The 16,335-nt window shown below is 37.2% G+C and overlaps 1 protein-coding gene across 1 annotated transcript in view; it reads right to left on the bottom strand.

The window, feature by feature from the left end:
- The window catches only part of LOC134537269 (hemicentin-2), a 141,992-nt gene that overhangs the window by 83,692 nt on the left and 41,965 nt on the right, over positions 1-16,335 (bottom strand). The window contains exon 4 of the mRNA XM_063377541.1: positions 813-959. Within this exon, the coding sequence (XP_063233611.1) occupies positions 813-959 (147 nt within the window). The remainder of the gene's footprint in view (positions 1-812; positions 960-16,335) is intronic.

Raw genomic sequence — 16,335 nt, 5'->3', positions numbered from 1 at the left:
TAAAGGGAGAGGGCTTCTCGGGCACTTCCCGCTAGACTCGTTTCCCGGCGAGGGATAAATCTCGAGGTAAACTCGCAAAGACAAGGACTCGGCGGTGAAGATAAAGGAGTAATAATCCCTGCAGATGCGACCCGTCGATGTGGCTTCCACCGTCTCCAAGCATTCCACTTCTCTGCGGCATAAATAACCACACTGACGATGCTATGCGTCGAAACGTGCTGGATAAACAATAAAGAACAATCAATACGACGCAGAGAAAGGGAGATAGAGAGAGAGAGATAGAGAACTAAAAAAAAAGAGCTAATTTTTCACTAACACTGATTCACGCCGGCGACTACAACTGTCATGATGATTGCAATAGTTCACAGGTGTTGACTTCAACCAAGTAGCCATAGATAATTCTTGTGCCATGTCGGTCTAAAAAAATTCATCACGGAAGATTTATTGCAAGCGGCCCCAAAATATTAGAAATTGCAAAACGTCGAGGATTAAAGGGGTGTAACGACACCACACATAACTTGGAAACACTCAACTCAAAACTGTCATAACTTAGAATTCTGGAAAAATCCACGTAACTTAGAACTGTCATAAGTTATAACGACCATAACTTAGAAACACAACGCAGTAACTTGGAAAAATCATAACCTAGAACTACCATAACTTAGAAAAACACAAATTATGACGGGCATAACTTCAAAATTTATATGTTGTGTGTTTATAAGTAGTGCGTTTCTAAATTGTGTGTTTCTAAGTTGCGTGTTTCTAAGTGGTGTGTTTCTAAGCGACGGCGGCAACCCCGGGAGGGAACTCACGTCTGACGTTGAGGAAGTAGCCGATGGAGCTGAAGTCGCCCTGCGGGTGGCGACACGTGCACTTGTACCAGCCGCTGTGCTCGCGGCGGATCGCAGAGAAGTTCAGCGTGCCGTCGGCAGACTGCGCTACGGGCGGGGCGCCGTCGTCTGCGAACACCAACAGACGAGCCACTCTATTAACCGTGAGCATTCCGGTTAGAATTCATATTATCCATAATTACATATATTTGGGTTATGGTACAGTTTCGAATCACAAACACATTTAACTGCTTACTTTGTTCTATATATATATATATATATATATATATATATATATATATATATATATATATATATATACATACATATATATATACACACACACACATACACACACACGTTAAATTACAACTGGATACGTTACACAGAACAATGTTGCTTAAAGTTGTGAACATATTTCCAAATATATTTTGGTAACTATACAGATTTGTGTCGCAAACACAACCAAATACTTTGTTTTATTTAATTATTTTATTTTAAAGTACAGCTGGATACGCAATAAGAAACAAGTACCGCTGAATACATTATGAATAAAGTGCGTCCAAATTGGGCAATTGAATGTTTTTGTGTCTGGCACTGAAACGGCTGAATTTCCAACAGAACTAGGAAATAATTAGCTAGTACAAGACATTCTGCCGGATGGGGCGAGGAGTGAAAAGTATGTGGTCGGTGGGTTTTTTTTTTGGGGGGGGGGATGATATAAAAAAAGGGGGGGGGGTGGCAAATTATCATGGGCTTGGGCACCAAGGTGGCCCCGATTGAGTTTTGTTAATTTAGTTTTATGCTCGTGTTTACCCTGATAAGACGAAAATTACAAATACATTGTAAATAGAATTAATAGGAAACCTTTAAATTTGATGTCTTCATTAGAAAAATATATTATTTTTTCAAAAACCTTGCAGATAGTCTTTACACGACTCAAGGTCTCTATAAACCTGCCTACATTATAAAAAGATAATCTTTACATGATTTCCATTTACTTTATGAACGTAGGAATAATATTTGGATTAAAATGAAAACAATTATTATTGCGACAGTTGGACGTTTTCACGTGGTCTGCGCCTGCGCCAATGCAATTTCGGATTTCTTGTTTGGCGGAGGGAGACTGAAAACATATTTATTTCAAGCAAACTGGTAGAACGAACAATAAACTGAAATAAACAAAGTGTTTTTTGGCAATTCCAGATAACTGGATCTTCGTATAAACTACCCAGAAACACGACTTCCTCGCTCTGTGTGTTTGTAAACCGGATGAACATGCATTTTGAAATCGAAAAAAAAAGAGTTTTGCGTGTGTTCAACTTAACAAGTTTTTAGTGTCCTTATAATATAAAAATAATTTTTGAGAGTCATGTTCAGAGTAGAGAAAATTCGGTATCTATAAATTTCCGAATATCCGTGGATTAAATGCAGTGGTGTAGCCAGGATTTGTGTATGGGGGTGTTAAGAAGCATGCCCCCCCCCGTATTAAAGCGGGGGGGGGGGGGGGGTCCGGGGGTCCTCCCCCAGGAAAATTTATGTTTTAAGGTGTAAAATAGTGCTATTTTAGCAGTTTTCGGTACTTAAATTTAAATATTGTAATGGTAAAATTTTTATTAATTTTAATATGAAATTTGTTTGAGTGATGAATAAGAAATTAATTAAAGATTTGGTGCTAAAGGGGGGGGGGGGGTGTTTGAACCCCTAACCCCCCCCCCTCCTGGCTACGCCCCTGATTAAATGTAACCCGAACTGTTAGTTAAAATTGGGTGATTATTATTTTTTGTACAAATCAGGTATTCTAAAAGTGACCAAATTAAAAATTAACCAACATTACAATGAGTCACGATCTGAGACGATTCATAGTAAATCATCGATTATCATTCTAAATTTATTGGTGCCTAATCAGTAACAGAATTGTTCGAAAGGCCTTTTAGTCTCATCTTAACGCTTTTCTGCACGTAACCCAGGTGGTTCATTAAACCATTAACTGATAAATTATTTGCAACCACGTGCAGAACGAACGCTCGAAGGAGATCAAGGTTAAAGACGTAACCATGAACCATTCCAGAATCAAAGCACCGAGTTTTGTGTAAAAAAAAAAAAAAAGGGGGTGGTGGGAGGTTAGGTGATAATGATTCCGAACGCACAATCGCATTTGAGGCCATTTCACGAGTAATCGTGCTATATGATGGACCATTCTTTCTCTCTCTCTCTCTCTCGCTTCGGTCTATGGAGGCTTATAAAGATTTTGAAGCGGAAAAATCGCGTGAAATACGTCTCGGCGCAGGCTGGGATTAACGCCGAGTCTGAAAAAGCCGCGTTGAATCAAGGGGACGTAGTTCGCGTCCCGGGATTTCCGACGCGGTCCTCTTTAAGGATTCAATAAAACCGGGCACTTTATGGACCTCCCGAACACCGGCTCCCTCTTGAGAGGAGAGGGACCTCACGACATCCTTTCTATTCAGGATGCTCGCAGATTCGCATTCATCTCCGCGCGAGCGACTTTCGGGATAATGCCCCACGGGCATGTCCCCAGACGAGGCGACATCTTTATTGTTTCCCCCCTCGCTGACGAGGAAAATATTACAGAAAATTTGAAAAATGCAAATGCCAGTTTAAGCCACGGCAGAAGAGTTGAAATAGGGGAGGAAGGAAAGTAATTTTCGTTTCCATGGACCCTAACAATTTCAGAAATTTTAATGGGCGCGAAAACATTAACTCCAAAGAAATCGTGAATTATTATTTTTTTTAATGAGCTCGAGAATTTGAATCCATGAATTGAGTCAGCGTGTTCAGTTGATAAACTTGGGATGGTTATCGAACGGGCATACAGGATTTTCCAATATGCCGCGTGGATGTGATTCGGTAGGAGTTAAGTTTCCATCACGTTTACTTCGACGTTCAATTGAATTATGATGTTTCAATCATTAAACTTGTGCAAAGTTATCTTCTATGATTTCAATCTGAAGATGGCAGCAACTGGCTCACGGAAACGAGAGCCACATTGCCGATAGGCAAAAACAAAATCTGTATTTGACCTTTTTTGGAATCAAACCCAGATCGATTAGGTGGGAGGCAAGTGATACATGCCACTCAACCTTCGTGGTCGTATAAATAACGGGTTGAGCATGTTTTGAATTACCAAAACTGTTTAAATACAAGTAATTATATACAGTGAATATATTTTCCCCAGCTATTAACTTTTAAGCAACTTTTAAAAGTTTCAGCAACATGTGTGGGTTCATCAATTTCAGACTTTAATTACTGTTATGTATCCGCAAATAGGTATTGACAACTATACGAGTTCTGCGTCACAAAGTAGCACAATAATGCCTTTTTATTCAAATCATGGGGATAAAAATTATAAGGTCAAAAGTCATTTGAATTATGTGATTTTAAGTTCGCTGTCTGTTCCTTTGGCATTCTCTAAAAAATCAAGCTGGATGCACATAAATTTATTCGTGAACATAACCGTATACATCAATCAGATTTGCCAAACATAAAACTCAACGGCGCGGCGGTTTAAGAGGTTAACTGGTAGGTAAATTCATAAATTATACTTCTCCTATAAATTAGTTTAAGCTATTGATTTCAATTTTAATCATAATATAACTACGAGTAATTGCTTGTAAATAGTAGTTTTATCAATTTCTGAAGTATCCCATTTTTTGCTTTAAGAACCTTAAAATCTAATTTGTATTTAAAACCTCGCATGAACTGATAGCATTATATTATAAAGAAAAAAGGTTTTAAATTGTATGTTTGTATGTAGAATTTGTAAAATTTATATAGTTCCTAGAAACTAGGACATAATTTGTAAATCTCTAGAAATTAAGTTTTTTTTAAATCTTAAAACTGACCCTAACAAGATTTTAAGATGATAATTATTAAGTTCTTAGGGAAATTGTACATACAAGCCATTAATTGAAAACTGTATGCCTCAAAATTAAAGTCTCCATAGAAATGGTAGAGATGAGAATCAAATGGGCCTTTGAGATTTTCAAAATCATAAAAAAAAACACTTATTGGTATTATAAGTTCTTTTTAAGAAACTAAACCTAGCTATGTAACATTTCGAAATGAAATCATGAGCAAAGCATTAAATTAAAGAAGGAAAATAATGTAGGTTACAACCACCTTAAAGAAAATGGGTTTAAAAGAAAGTAATACAGAAATAAAATTTGGAAAATATTTGAACTACTAAAAACTTCAATAAAATATCGTAAGCTCACATAAACTATCGTGATGCATAAAAAAAACAAACAATGTGACACTGCACAGGAAAGAAAGATATTCCAAAACTACGGTTTCACACATATAATGCTCGTAATCCGAGGTTTCTTTACAAGACATTGCCTTTTCATCAGATTTACAGCTCTTTATATAAACAACTCATATACTTCGTCTAAGATTAACTAAGCAGCTAATCTATACTTAATGATTAAAATAAATTGTGCGATTTTGATTGTTTATTTGTAAGTGTATTCCCGATATGTGTTGGCGCAGATTTTAGAGGAATGAGCGTTGGATCATCACTAGATCTAAGATCGAAGAGCAGAATGGTTCAACTGGCCATAAAACTTATTTACTTATTAAACCTTGTATTTATATTGAATCTCAAGGCCTGACTCTTGTTTTCGAGTTTTGTGAAATTCAAATTAATAGAGATATTGGTGTTGGACATGGTGACAAGTTAAAGTTGAAGTTAAAAAAAATAGATTTCATACAGAATCAAAAAACGACCAGCTTCAGGATGCTATTTTTATTCAAGCATGCAATACAAACTTTGTTGACCGCGAGTCATTTACTGGAATTATTGAGATTGGAGATAAGAATGTCGTCCTGCCAACGGTTTTATTTTTTTTAACATGCCTAGTTATTACATTAAATTAAATTATTGCAGACATACAGGATACAAATTGTAGCAAAAATATGTATACCACTACTTAGCGTGCAAAATGAAAACTTCAACACAGAAATATTATTTGTTGGTAAATGTTTAGTTTCTATATTTTAATTTTGTAGTTTGGTATTTTTCTCGATTGCAGATCTAACGATACGCGTTCGCAAATTAAATTTCCTTCTTACTCTTGTTTACTGGATCATTTTCCTCGAGATGTCTACATCCTCGCTGAGTGCATCTGCCAGGCGGCATCCGGTTTCTTCCATCAGCAGTTCTTCCTCCAAAAAAGGGAGGCGGAGAAAGAGAGTCCGAATTCTTCCGAACTAATCTTCTGCGCGCTTTCTTCTTTCCTTTCCTCTTGGGTGTTTTCTTTGCCTCCCTGCATTCACGCCGTCAGCGCGCTCCGAGACAGAGCCTTTCGAGACAAAGAAGCAACACGATGTTTGGAGAAGGTTCTTGGGAATTGAAACTCCCTTCTGCGCCCCTGATGACTTGACAAAGACTAAAGGAGTATTCACAAATGGAAAAAAAAAAGATGTGAGAGAGTCTTTCAGTACTCGCCAGTGATGTGTAAACATCTAACCTCGGTAACGGCGCAAACTCATGTGTTCACATGTTTCAAATAAACTAATAATACGGGACTAGGACACAAAAATTGTACGCAGAAATCTTTAAATTAATGCCGAGCGTGATAAATATACGCCAATTGTGTTTTCAACTACATTTCTGGACGCGAATAACAGGGAGTTACCGCACCCGCCGCTAGAATTCGCTGCCGGAGCAGCTACGTCGTCTATAGAATCATTTGATTGGCAGAACTAAAGGTTAAACTATATAATGAAACGGCTCCGATAAATGCGAAAAAGACTTGAAAAAAATACTAAACATGGGTTTGGACTGACCATCTTAATAAGATATAGTATTAAACGGTTAATACTATAACCTATAGTTTCCCTTTGTCTTTATGAACTTCGATTCATGCCATCCGCCAACGCATGGCACGGTCGTGTCATGGGGGAGAGGTCGTAATCATGGGAGGGAAACAAATATATTTATATTTTTTCTCTAACGGAAGAAATGCACGTAAGTCCGATGTTAGTAGAGTATGGTGGCATTTTGGCGGGAGTTGAGTTTTTGGGATCAATAATATATCGTTGTAATTGCCAAAATATTAAATTGCTTATTTAATTTATGTTTTAAAAATACGTAAATAGTTGCCGAGCGAAAAAATGCAAGTAAAAATGTTTAAATAAATGCTTTGAGGTTAGTACAGTTATGCAAAAATTTTAACTGGCATATCATAAACTAAAGAAAATTTTATGCTGCTAAGTAACTGCCGCAGAAGAATTAAAACATAGTATTGATATATAAATACTTTAACAAAATATATAAATCAGATACATCACGAAATATCATTGCAGAAGCATTCGATTTATTGTGACACGATTTCGCACAAGTTGTTTGCACAGTCACGGGCGTTTTTTTTGTCAACCCAGCATGATATCATTGTAAGGACGACCAACTCTCGCGCATCAAATGCCAAGTAATCCCAATGCGTGATGCCGCAGTCTGCAGACTAACATCAAGTCACACTATGTCAGCACGTACAGCTGCACTGAGAAATGTGAGCAGAGTAATGGACAGCATACAAGTTTTAATACTGGGTTCAAAGTAACATAAACCAATCATAAGAGAGTAAATATCAGGCCATGCAAACGACCGTGCGAAATTGGTTCACAGTCTAATTCCTTTGCGTTAATTTTAGCCAATGATTTTTCGCGGTGAATATAAAATATTTTGGGAGTGCAATATAAAAAAAATGTTTTTTCAAGTATGATTCTCCCACGATAGATGACCCGTTTACTTATAAAGACTTTTTAAAATTATATTATATAAGGAAATGCAAAATTTTCAGTAAACTAATTTATACAACCTAAAAAAAAATTTCAGTATTTATTTTATCTACGTGTATCGTGAGTCACCTATCTACATAAGAATTATTATATATTTTTAAAGTAGGGTTTACCTGAATACTGCATATCGACAATTTACTGCCCCAAATGACAGATAAATATAAACACCATATCCTGTAAAAATGCCACCGTACACAGTTGTCATTGACTGTTGCTCCATGCATGCGTAACAGAAATGGCATATATTAATTTCTGTCCTATGCGCACGACCTCTCTCCATACATAAGACCATTGTGCATAGTTTTTGAAACGCTAAGTTCTAAATCAATGGAGGTAAAACCGTGTGCACACGATCTAATTTCAATGATACCATTATTTGATAAATTTGTATCCCATTTTATAGGTTCACCAAATTGCACGTGCATCAACACTGCGATGCATGAAGTTACATAACATAGTGTATAGCAGTTATAAGTGTAACAGGAACAGTTAAATCTACGGAAGCTACAGCCCAGTTTATAGCTCTCCCCAAAATTAAAAAAATCCGAGATGTTTCTGATTGCGGAATTTCAATTCCTACAACCGCATATTGCACTCTGTGTGATGTGGCTCTGCTGTTTCTATGACATAAAATGTTTTGCAAGACTCAGTATAATCTTGATAAAAGTTTTAATGAAATGTTTGAGTAAAAATAATTATTATCTGAGTGGTAAATGCACTGCGCAACAAATTTTCTATCTAGTACATTGTTCCATACTGCGGTAAACACTGATATAAATTCCTTAACCAATATAGCACTGCTATATTTTAAAATTGTTTCAACATACACTGTAAAGACATAAAAGAAGACCACAATGTATCACTGATAAAAACATCACTACACGCAAATCATTTCATGAAGAAAAACACTATTAGATGGAATTTATAAGTGCTGTCTTGCAAATTATTTTTACGCCAGCCGCGTGAATTATTCAGCAAGTAACTGATTTACAGCACTCATCCTGGAGTTTTTTCCTCTTTAGTTCTCCTTTGTGCCTCTTTATAACACGTCCCCTTTTAAAAATGTATGGTGTATTATCTTATACCCAGAAACACCACTTCAAGTAGTACTTTTCACCTTGAAGCAAAAAATATTCTAACTATAATAATTTACCTTCTTTTTAAATTAAATTAGTACATTGCAACATACGAGAGTGCTACACATTATCAAATAATTATATTTTCATTGTAGTTCCTTGGTTTATAAACATTAAAAATTATATCATTTTTAAGTTTTCCTAATATATATCTTTTGGCTTTTTTAAAATTGATTTCGTTTAATTTTATGAAGGAAGAAGCTTAGCATACGCGTATTGATTATTAGGTTTTGGTTTTGAAATATTCAGATGTGATAGGTATCATTAGTAGCCCATAGGTATTAATCTTACGGAGAACAATTTAACTCAAGATATTAATATCTGGCAGGAATACGAACATACGAGGCTCTTTACACAATTTCGAGAACATTAAAATGACAAAATTTTCATGGATAATAGTTTTCTAAATCACTTCCGTTTAGATAACCAAGATTATCTGAACCAAATCAATTCAGGTCGTGGGTTGAAAGAGGTAAACTTTAAGATATTCTTAAATATTATTGGCTTCAAATTAAGCCAGATTTTATACTTTGGGATATTTTTCCCTGTGGGGTTGAATAGTGAAAAATATATCTCTAGCATAGATGCTTACTACTCTTCAAAATCCGAGACACGAAATTGTTAAAACTGTAAATTCAATAATTGATGATAATGGGGTGAACAGGCCGGAAAATGGCTTAAAATTTGTGAGAAGATTCTGTTGTGATTTACCTTCTGCAGTATGGAGGTGATAGTAACACCACCACTGGTCCTAAACTCAAGAAGTAAATTTTTCCAAAATTTGAAATTCCCGATCCCGCAGGTAATCCAACCTGAGACCCTTGACACACCAGCCATAAATTGTAACCAATGAGCCTGGATAGTAAATCTTTCACTTTTCCTTTTATCAGCTATGCGCAATACATTTTTTGGATAAACTTTTGTAATATTTTACTTATTTTAGAACAAAACAAGAAATTTTTTATCAGTGAATGTGAAATGTAGTTTTACAGGCTATTTTTGATAGCTTAATACAACGAAAAAAAAAAATGGAAAACTATGGAGAATTATGGTGTGGACACAACTGCAGAGTCCAAGAGGACATGTCTCGACTCGTGAATCACCATCGCGAGGTTGGGACAAGTGGTCACACCACACATCCTCTCAACCATGGACCAGCGCTGTGTCGTGGAAGCGCTTCACGCACAATCACAGCGTCCGCTCCAGTTGGGAGCGGGGCTCCATGTGGTGTGGAGCCCGAGCGCAGCAGCGTGGTCGCAGCGGGGATGTTGTGGCCCGTGTGCCTTGTGGCGAGGGCGGGCCGGCGCAGCGAACGATTCTCGCGCTCAACATACGACATGATTGATATCTTGCACAGCACACCGAGTCGGTACATAAAGACCCCTTTCACGCTGCCAGACTGGTGTCGCCAAACATATTTAACAATAAAGATGATGAATTATGGCCTTAAATCCCTACCTTCAAACAAAGTTGCAAAGATAAACCTTATCATGTTTAGAAACCTGTCATACTGTATACTAGCCAATCGAGATGATAATCTATGGTAGAAAAATGTTAAAATGTAATATGTTTTTTTTTATCTTATACTTGTGTAATTTTAATTGAAATAATTATATATTAGTCGATAAAATATTTTATATCCAATCTTGTAGTGTTAAAAAAACCTTACTCAGATTAGTGACATTTCAACATCAGAAAGGTAAAACTTTAAATTCGAAACAAATTTTTGTCTCCCATACTTGGATCGCCCTATTAAAGTTTTGTTTCGGAAACACCCACAATTTATAATCCAACCCAAAAACCAAAGAAAAAATCAAGTACTTTGTGCATATATTTTTATGATAACTAACACCATTAAAATGTTTATAGCAATTATAGTTTGGTCATTGATGTTTTAAGTATCTAATATAAATGCCATATATCTATAGCTGACAAACATAATTGAACAGATTGTAAAGAGATAGTCTTAGTGTAAGAGAGCCATGGAAAATTTGGAGGTCGGTAACCAGAATAATATAAATCAAGATGCATTTATTGTTTCTGTTAATATTAGTTCGACATCGATATAACTACATACTTTTTAAGACAGACTAATACGAGTGAATTTTCAAGAAAATTTGACACATGACAGAGAATTCTAATGCATACTGTAGAAAAAAATTGGACAGTAGTTTAGGATGATGGGCTCATGTCATAAATATAACACATATTTCTGGAGTGAGCTGGGCTATGCCGGCCAAAATTAGCACAGATTTTTACAAACGTTCCTCGGAAATAAAGATTTCTGTGCCTAGTGTAGTTTTTAACATGAAAATTTAAAATGAAATTTTTTTCTGTGGCACTGCAATTCACAATGTAAGTACCAAAATAGATATTGTTTTTTTGTGAATGAATTTTATTATAAATACATTAAACATTTACCGACTCTAAAACTAACCTTCTAGCACTTGTTGGAGAGGACAAAATATTAGATGTGTACCTACCTTGCCACCGAGCTCTGAGTTAGTTACTGCTGGAGGCAAATTCAATTGAGCCACCAGCAATGTGTCTGTAAGTCAGAGTTTGTGCTTGTGATGTCTTTTGGCCCTCATATAATTTCATCCATTCCACTTTCCCTGCTCTTCAAAAATGTGTCAAACAACATGCCGAACATACCAACTGCTACATAATTAACGCTCTACAAGCTGCCTCTCCTACAAAGTTAAAATACTGTAGCTTAAAATGAGGAAAGGAAAAAATAATTTTAGTGATAATGCACACTGCATGAAATGTACTTTTTACAGAAAGTGAACATGAATGTGTCTACCTGAAGTATAAGGACTTATTAGGTAACAGCTTTATCATTGCGTCAAATACAAGCTAACTTGGTATTTTAAAGATATATGACCAAGTATAAAATCAAAACAGTGCTCTGCAACAGATTAAGGCTTGTAGACAAGACGTGATAAAGTGGTGATGAAATTCAAATGAATGAAAAAATTTGGTCAAACACTAGGGAATGAGGTATGGGAAAAAAAAAAGTAATGAAACTCGGCACATGACCGGTAAGTGGGGCACATGATGCAGTTTGAGCGACACTGTTCGTTACAATGTAACCTAAGGGACGACCACAGACGAACAGTGCCCCTTAAGGTCACTGATTAGTACAGGACCGGCAATGAAGTCTTGAGTGGCGATGGGACGGGGAAGCTGCATGAAAAGCTGCATATCACCCGATGGAAGGAGGGAGAGGTTGGCGATTCCACACACTCGCAGACTATTACCGGGCGAGGGTGGAGAAGAAAGGGGCGTAGGGGGCTAGCATAGTAGAGAACGCGCAAATAATCTCGATTTATCGCGAATTCACAAGCGAAGTCTGCAGGGCGAACACGGCTCCGCACGCAGATGCGGGCGACATTGCAGTATTGATGAGGTTGAAATTCTGCCAGAATTTCTCTCTCCCTTCCCCCCCTTTTTTTTCCCTGACCCACCCTTTCCCTTTACCCTACTGTTTGCTCCAGAACCATCCCGCTCCCCCTACTATATACCTCTTTCCGCACCCCCGCCCTTCCACCTACCCCGACTGCCTGGTTATTTGTGTTGCAGGCCCGGCTGCCCGCCATTGTCCCTGCAACGATTCTTTTTATTATTATTATTATTTATTTGCGTGCGACGTGTGCACGACAGATTTATAATATCCGTCCCCACCCCTCACCCCTTCCCTTTTCCGTGGGGTTTGTGTGCACTGAGTGTGGGGCCAAAAAAAAAAAGTATTTTGTTTTAGCGTCGGCAATGGACAAATCGAATCGCATTAAAACATTTCACAAAAGGGTAGTCCTGCATTCTCACAAATGTAAATCGTACCAGTAGACTTAATATTTATTTAGCACGCAAAATTTCCAGTTTTTATGCAAATGAGCTACTACCCTAGTATTATAATATCATAAAAATTGTATTCAACAATTTTTTTTTGTCTACTATTCATCAAGCAACAAACATTAGAATTTAATAATTTAAAGTTTCATTGTTTTCTTCAAAAATTTAAACAATTAATTACACATAGTTATTTACCACTAAAAGTATAATGTCTATGATGATATTTATTATACCAAGACCAATTTCAGATTCTTTTAAACAAGGAATAATGGTTATTGATTAGCTACAAATAATTCTTAATCTGCAATCAAACATTTGAAATTATGTTTTGAAAACATATTATTACTATTAAAGGGATCACAACCCTCAAATATTAAAACGATTGCAGAGGGTACCATATTAATTTTTTTTCTATTTTATTGAAGGTGTTGTTTACATTAATACGTTTACAAATGTTTATTGCTTTTCTTCACATACTTCTCATAATATCTAGGTTAATAAACTATTCGTCCCACAACTTCAAATGCTTTTAAAGCCTTTCCTGTTGAAATGGACCACGATTAGTGTTAACTAGTCCATGTTTGTACATATCTTACTGAAACGCTGTATATTTTCCTTACAAAGTGTCAAAAGTGATATTTTCCCCCCTGTTTATTTTAAAATATGCAAAATCAAATAACATTAAAATTTAAATTAAACTATTTTCAATTCACATATGTACGAAATTCAAGAACTATGAAATAAATACAAACAAGTAATACTGAGGTTGGTTTTTTGTGTAAACTATAAGTACTGGGTTCTTCGCTTGCAGAAGTAATAATTAATATTTTTAATTTTTAATATTTATCTGATGGTTTTCTTAATTTATTTAATATCTATACCTTTTAATAATATAAGCTCTAATATTTCTCTTTAAATATAGGATGCATATGTTTATGCTTTAACTTAATTGTGGTTACTTCCATTAAAATTTAGACAACATAGGCTACATACACAGTACTATGAACTTTTAAAAAATATGCATTATATGTTTAAACAAATAGCTTGTTAAACGTTCATTCAAAAATGTAACTAACTGAATAGTGAATAAGATGTATAGACTATTAAAGAAAATCATGTAGGTATTGCTGAAATTTTATGTATGTTAAAAGTTTTGTGTGGATGCCTTATCATAACGATAAATACAATGTTCCCTCGTGTTAATTCTCTCGGGCAACTGAACGATTCCGTCATGGGTCAGTCCTTTTATCGGAGACAAGAGGGATCAAGTCTTCGAGCGAAAGCTTCGCTTAGTTTTCAGGCCCCAATCCTCTCTAAAACTCGGGTGGAGTTGCGTCCATGTGGGGAAATCCCCCCCCCCCCCCCGGATGACCAAACGATCTGTAACAACCCCTTATTTACTGCCGGGGCACGAGTCACCACATGGATTCAGTCAGCCGGGAGAAAGAGCTCCGCTTAAGTAGGACAGCCCAGTTGCAATTAGTTTCTCGACTCTTTCTCTTCCATCACCTGCTTTATCACCCTCGTCCTCCCTCGATTCCACTCTCTGTCCACCCTCAATCCACCGTCCATCCACCCTCCGACAACCCTCCAACCGAGTCCAAACTCTACTGGGGAGCCTGCCGCGTATTTTCCAGTTTTCTTGCTTCTGTTAAAGTGTTTGGCAGCCCTGCACATTACGTGGTAAGAAACAGAAGATGTGTCTCTCATGACACAAAACCACCACCTACTGGGGTAAATTCAATGTACGAACACCTTAACAGGGACACAAATCACCTGCTTGGTCAAAAATAAAATGTGTGCTTGTACTTGTGTACGCGCGTTATATGTTATATTTTCTTGGCGTGATAAAAAAAATTAACTTTAATTTTTCATGCAAATAATTAAATAAGTGTTACGGGTACCCGTGTACCTGAACGTAAATATGTGTGAGCCCTTGCTGAATGTGATACTGTGTATTTTTTGTAAATAATTCTGTAAAATTGTAAATAAACAATCCTGAATATACTATTTTGTATATAAACATAAAATAGTAGAAATAGTAATGCAAACATTCTAGTACTCCAAGTTCTTGGGTTGGAGAGGAATTTAATTTTATAGTCCTATGCTAGCTCAAGTATACTGACATACTATCCTAAACCAGGTGAAGAAGTCTGAACACAATCCTGCGCGACCAAGTGCAATAAGCACACTTAAGGGCAATATTCCAAGATGTTCCTGTAAGATAGAGAATAAGCACTGCCTGTTTGGGATACAACCATAACCTAACTCGTGGTCCATATTCCGGAATGTATATAAACCTAATCCCAGTAAGAAAACAAACCGGCAACAGTTGTAATACATGGTGTTTAGCGTGAAGCTATAAGTTGGTTTCAACGCATTCTTACAGATGTTTCGCAACCATCGATACAGTTACTACAGCAAAAATGCTAGAGTTAGCAGCACCAACGCACCAAAATAGAAGTGGTCTTGTAATTTTCTCAGGAACTTCTTAAGTTATGATTATTTCTTGTTATGAACATTAAGGTATACAAAATGTATTCCAGGATTGTTTCTCTATCACGCTTGGTACGTTCCCAGACGATCACAAAAATTACTATATACGAGTTAATGACGCCAGATGCGGATCTGCCATCTGGACGAAATCAGCGAAAAAGTGAGCTCTGCAAATGCGCGGAATTCGGGCAAAATATCGGCAACGGCTATGACACAAAAATCCATTCCCTAAAAATAAGGATACTGGCTGTGTCCTATCATGTACTAGGAATACAGTTAAGGTATAGGTGTAGCATATTAAATACCTAAAACCTAAATTCTTGTGTCTTGCAATACCAGCCCAAGTGGCTTGATCATGTGCAGACCAGATGGGTCAAGTTGGAGCGGAAAGAATCCAAGAGACAATCGTATTCTCTATCTGTAGTCGGGTGACTCAAGTCCCAGGGTACCTAGCTGGTAGAGATCAGATCGTTCTCCTCCCAAAAATGTAAATCGGAGTCTTTTCTCTGTGTGCATCGAAGCTAGGTTTTCCAGAAAGCGGAGAAACGTGGCGAAACCCATCGAAACGTTGCCATGAGCTGGTTTAGTTTTCTTGGGGTGATCCTGTTTATACCTAACTATTAATTTCGTCGATCCCCCATTAGTATCTCATCATCCTTATCGTCTCTAACAAGCTCGATGTCAACGAGGCCTTTAAGACCATTCATAAATTCATCCATTTGTTCCGAGTCCGCGTTGACCATTGGCTATCCATTCTTTGAACTGGGTTGCACATGAATTCATTCAAAACCGGCGCTTGTTCGTCCAGAGCACATTCCAATCATCAAAGTTGAGCAGGTCTGTGTACATGCTTGAAGCATACTTTGCTCCCGAGTGAAAACCCCGTGTCCATTAGCTATACTATTCCTCTGACTTTCATGGTGGTCAGAAGGCGTACATGAGTCCGGTGGGAGAGCCATTCAGGGGAAACGCGCTTTCTATACTCAAAAGCGAGTGATGGATTCACCTGGTCGGAAGGTCAGCAGCAGGTTCTCTACAGGACACCGCCAGAGACAAGTCCCCCCCAGCTTTCGGAGACACAAAGTGTGTGAATGGCAGGCCCAGTGCCGCTTCGATCACGAGAAGAAACGACTGCGTGTCATGTACAGGACGGACGACAACTCCAGGTCAATACGAAGCGCGCCGCCTGATGAACGACT

Source organism: Bacillus rossius, chromosome 12 (assembly GCF_032445375.1).
Source record: "Bacillus rossius redtenbacheri isolate Brsri chromosome 12, Brsri_v3, whole genome shotgun sequence".
In the NCBI taxonomy this organism is placed as follows: domain Eukaryota; kingdom Metazoa; phylum Arthropoda; class Insecta; order Phasmatodea; family Bacillidae; genus Bacillus; species Bacillus rossius.
The sequence above is the reverse complement of the archived record's forward strand: the minus strand, read 5'-3'. Positions and strand labels throughout refer to the sequence as shown.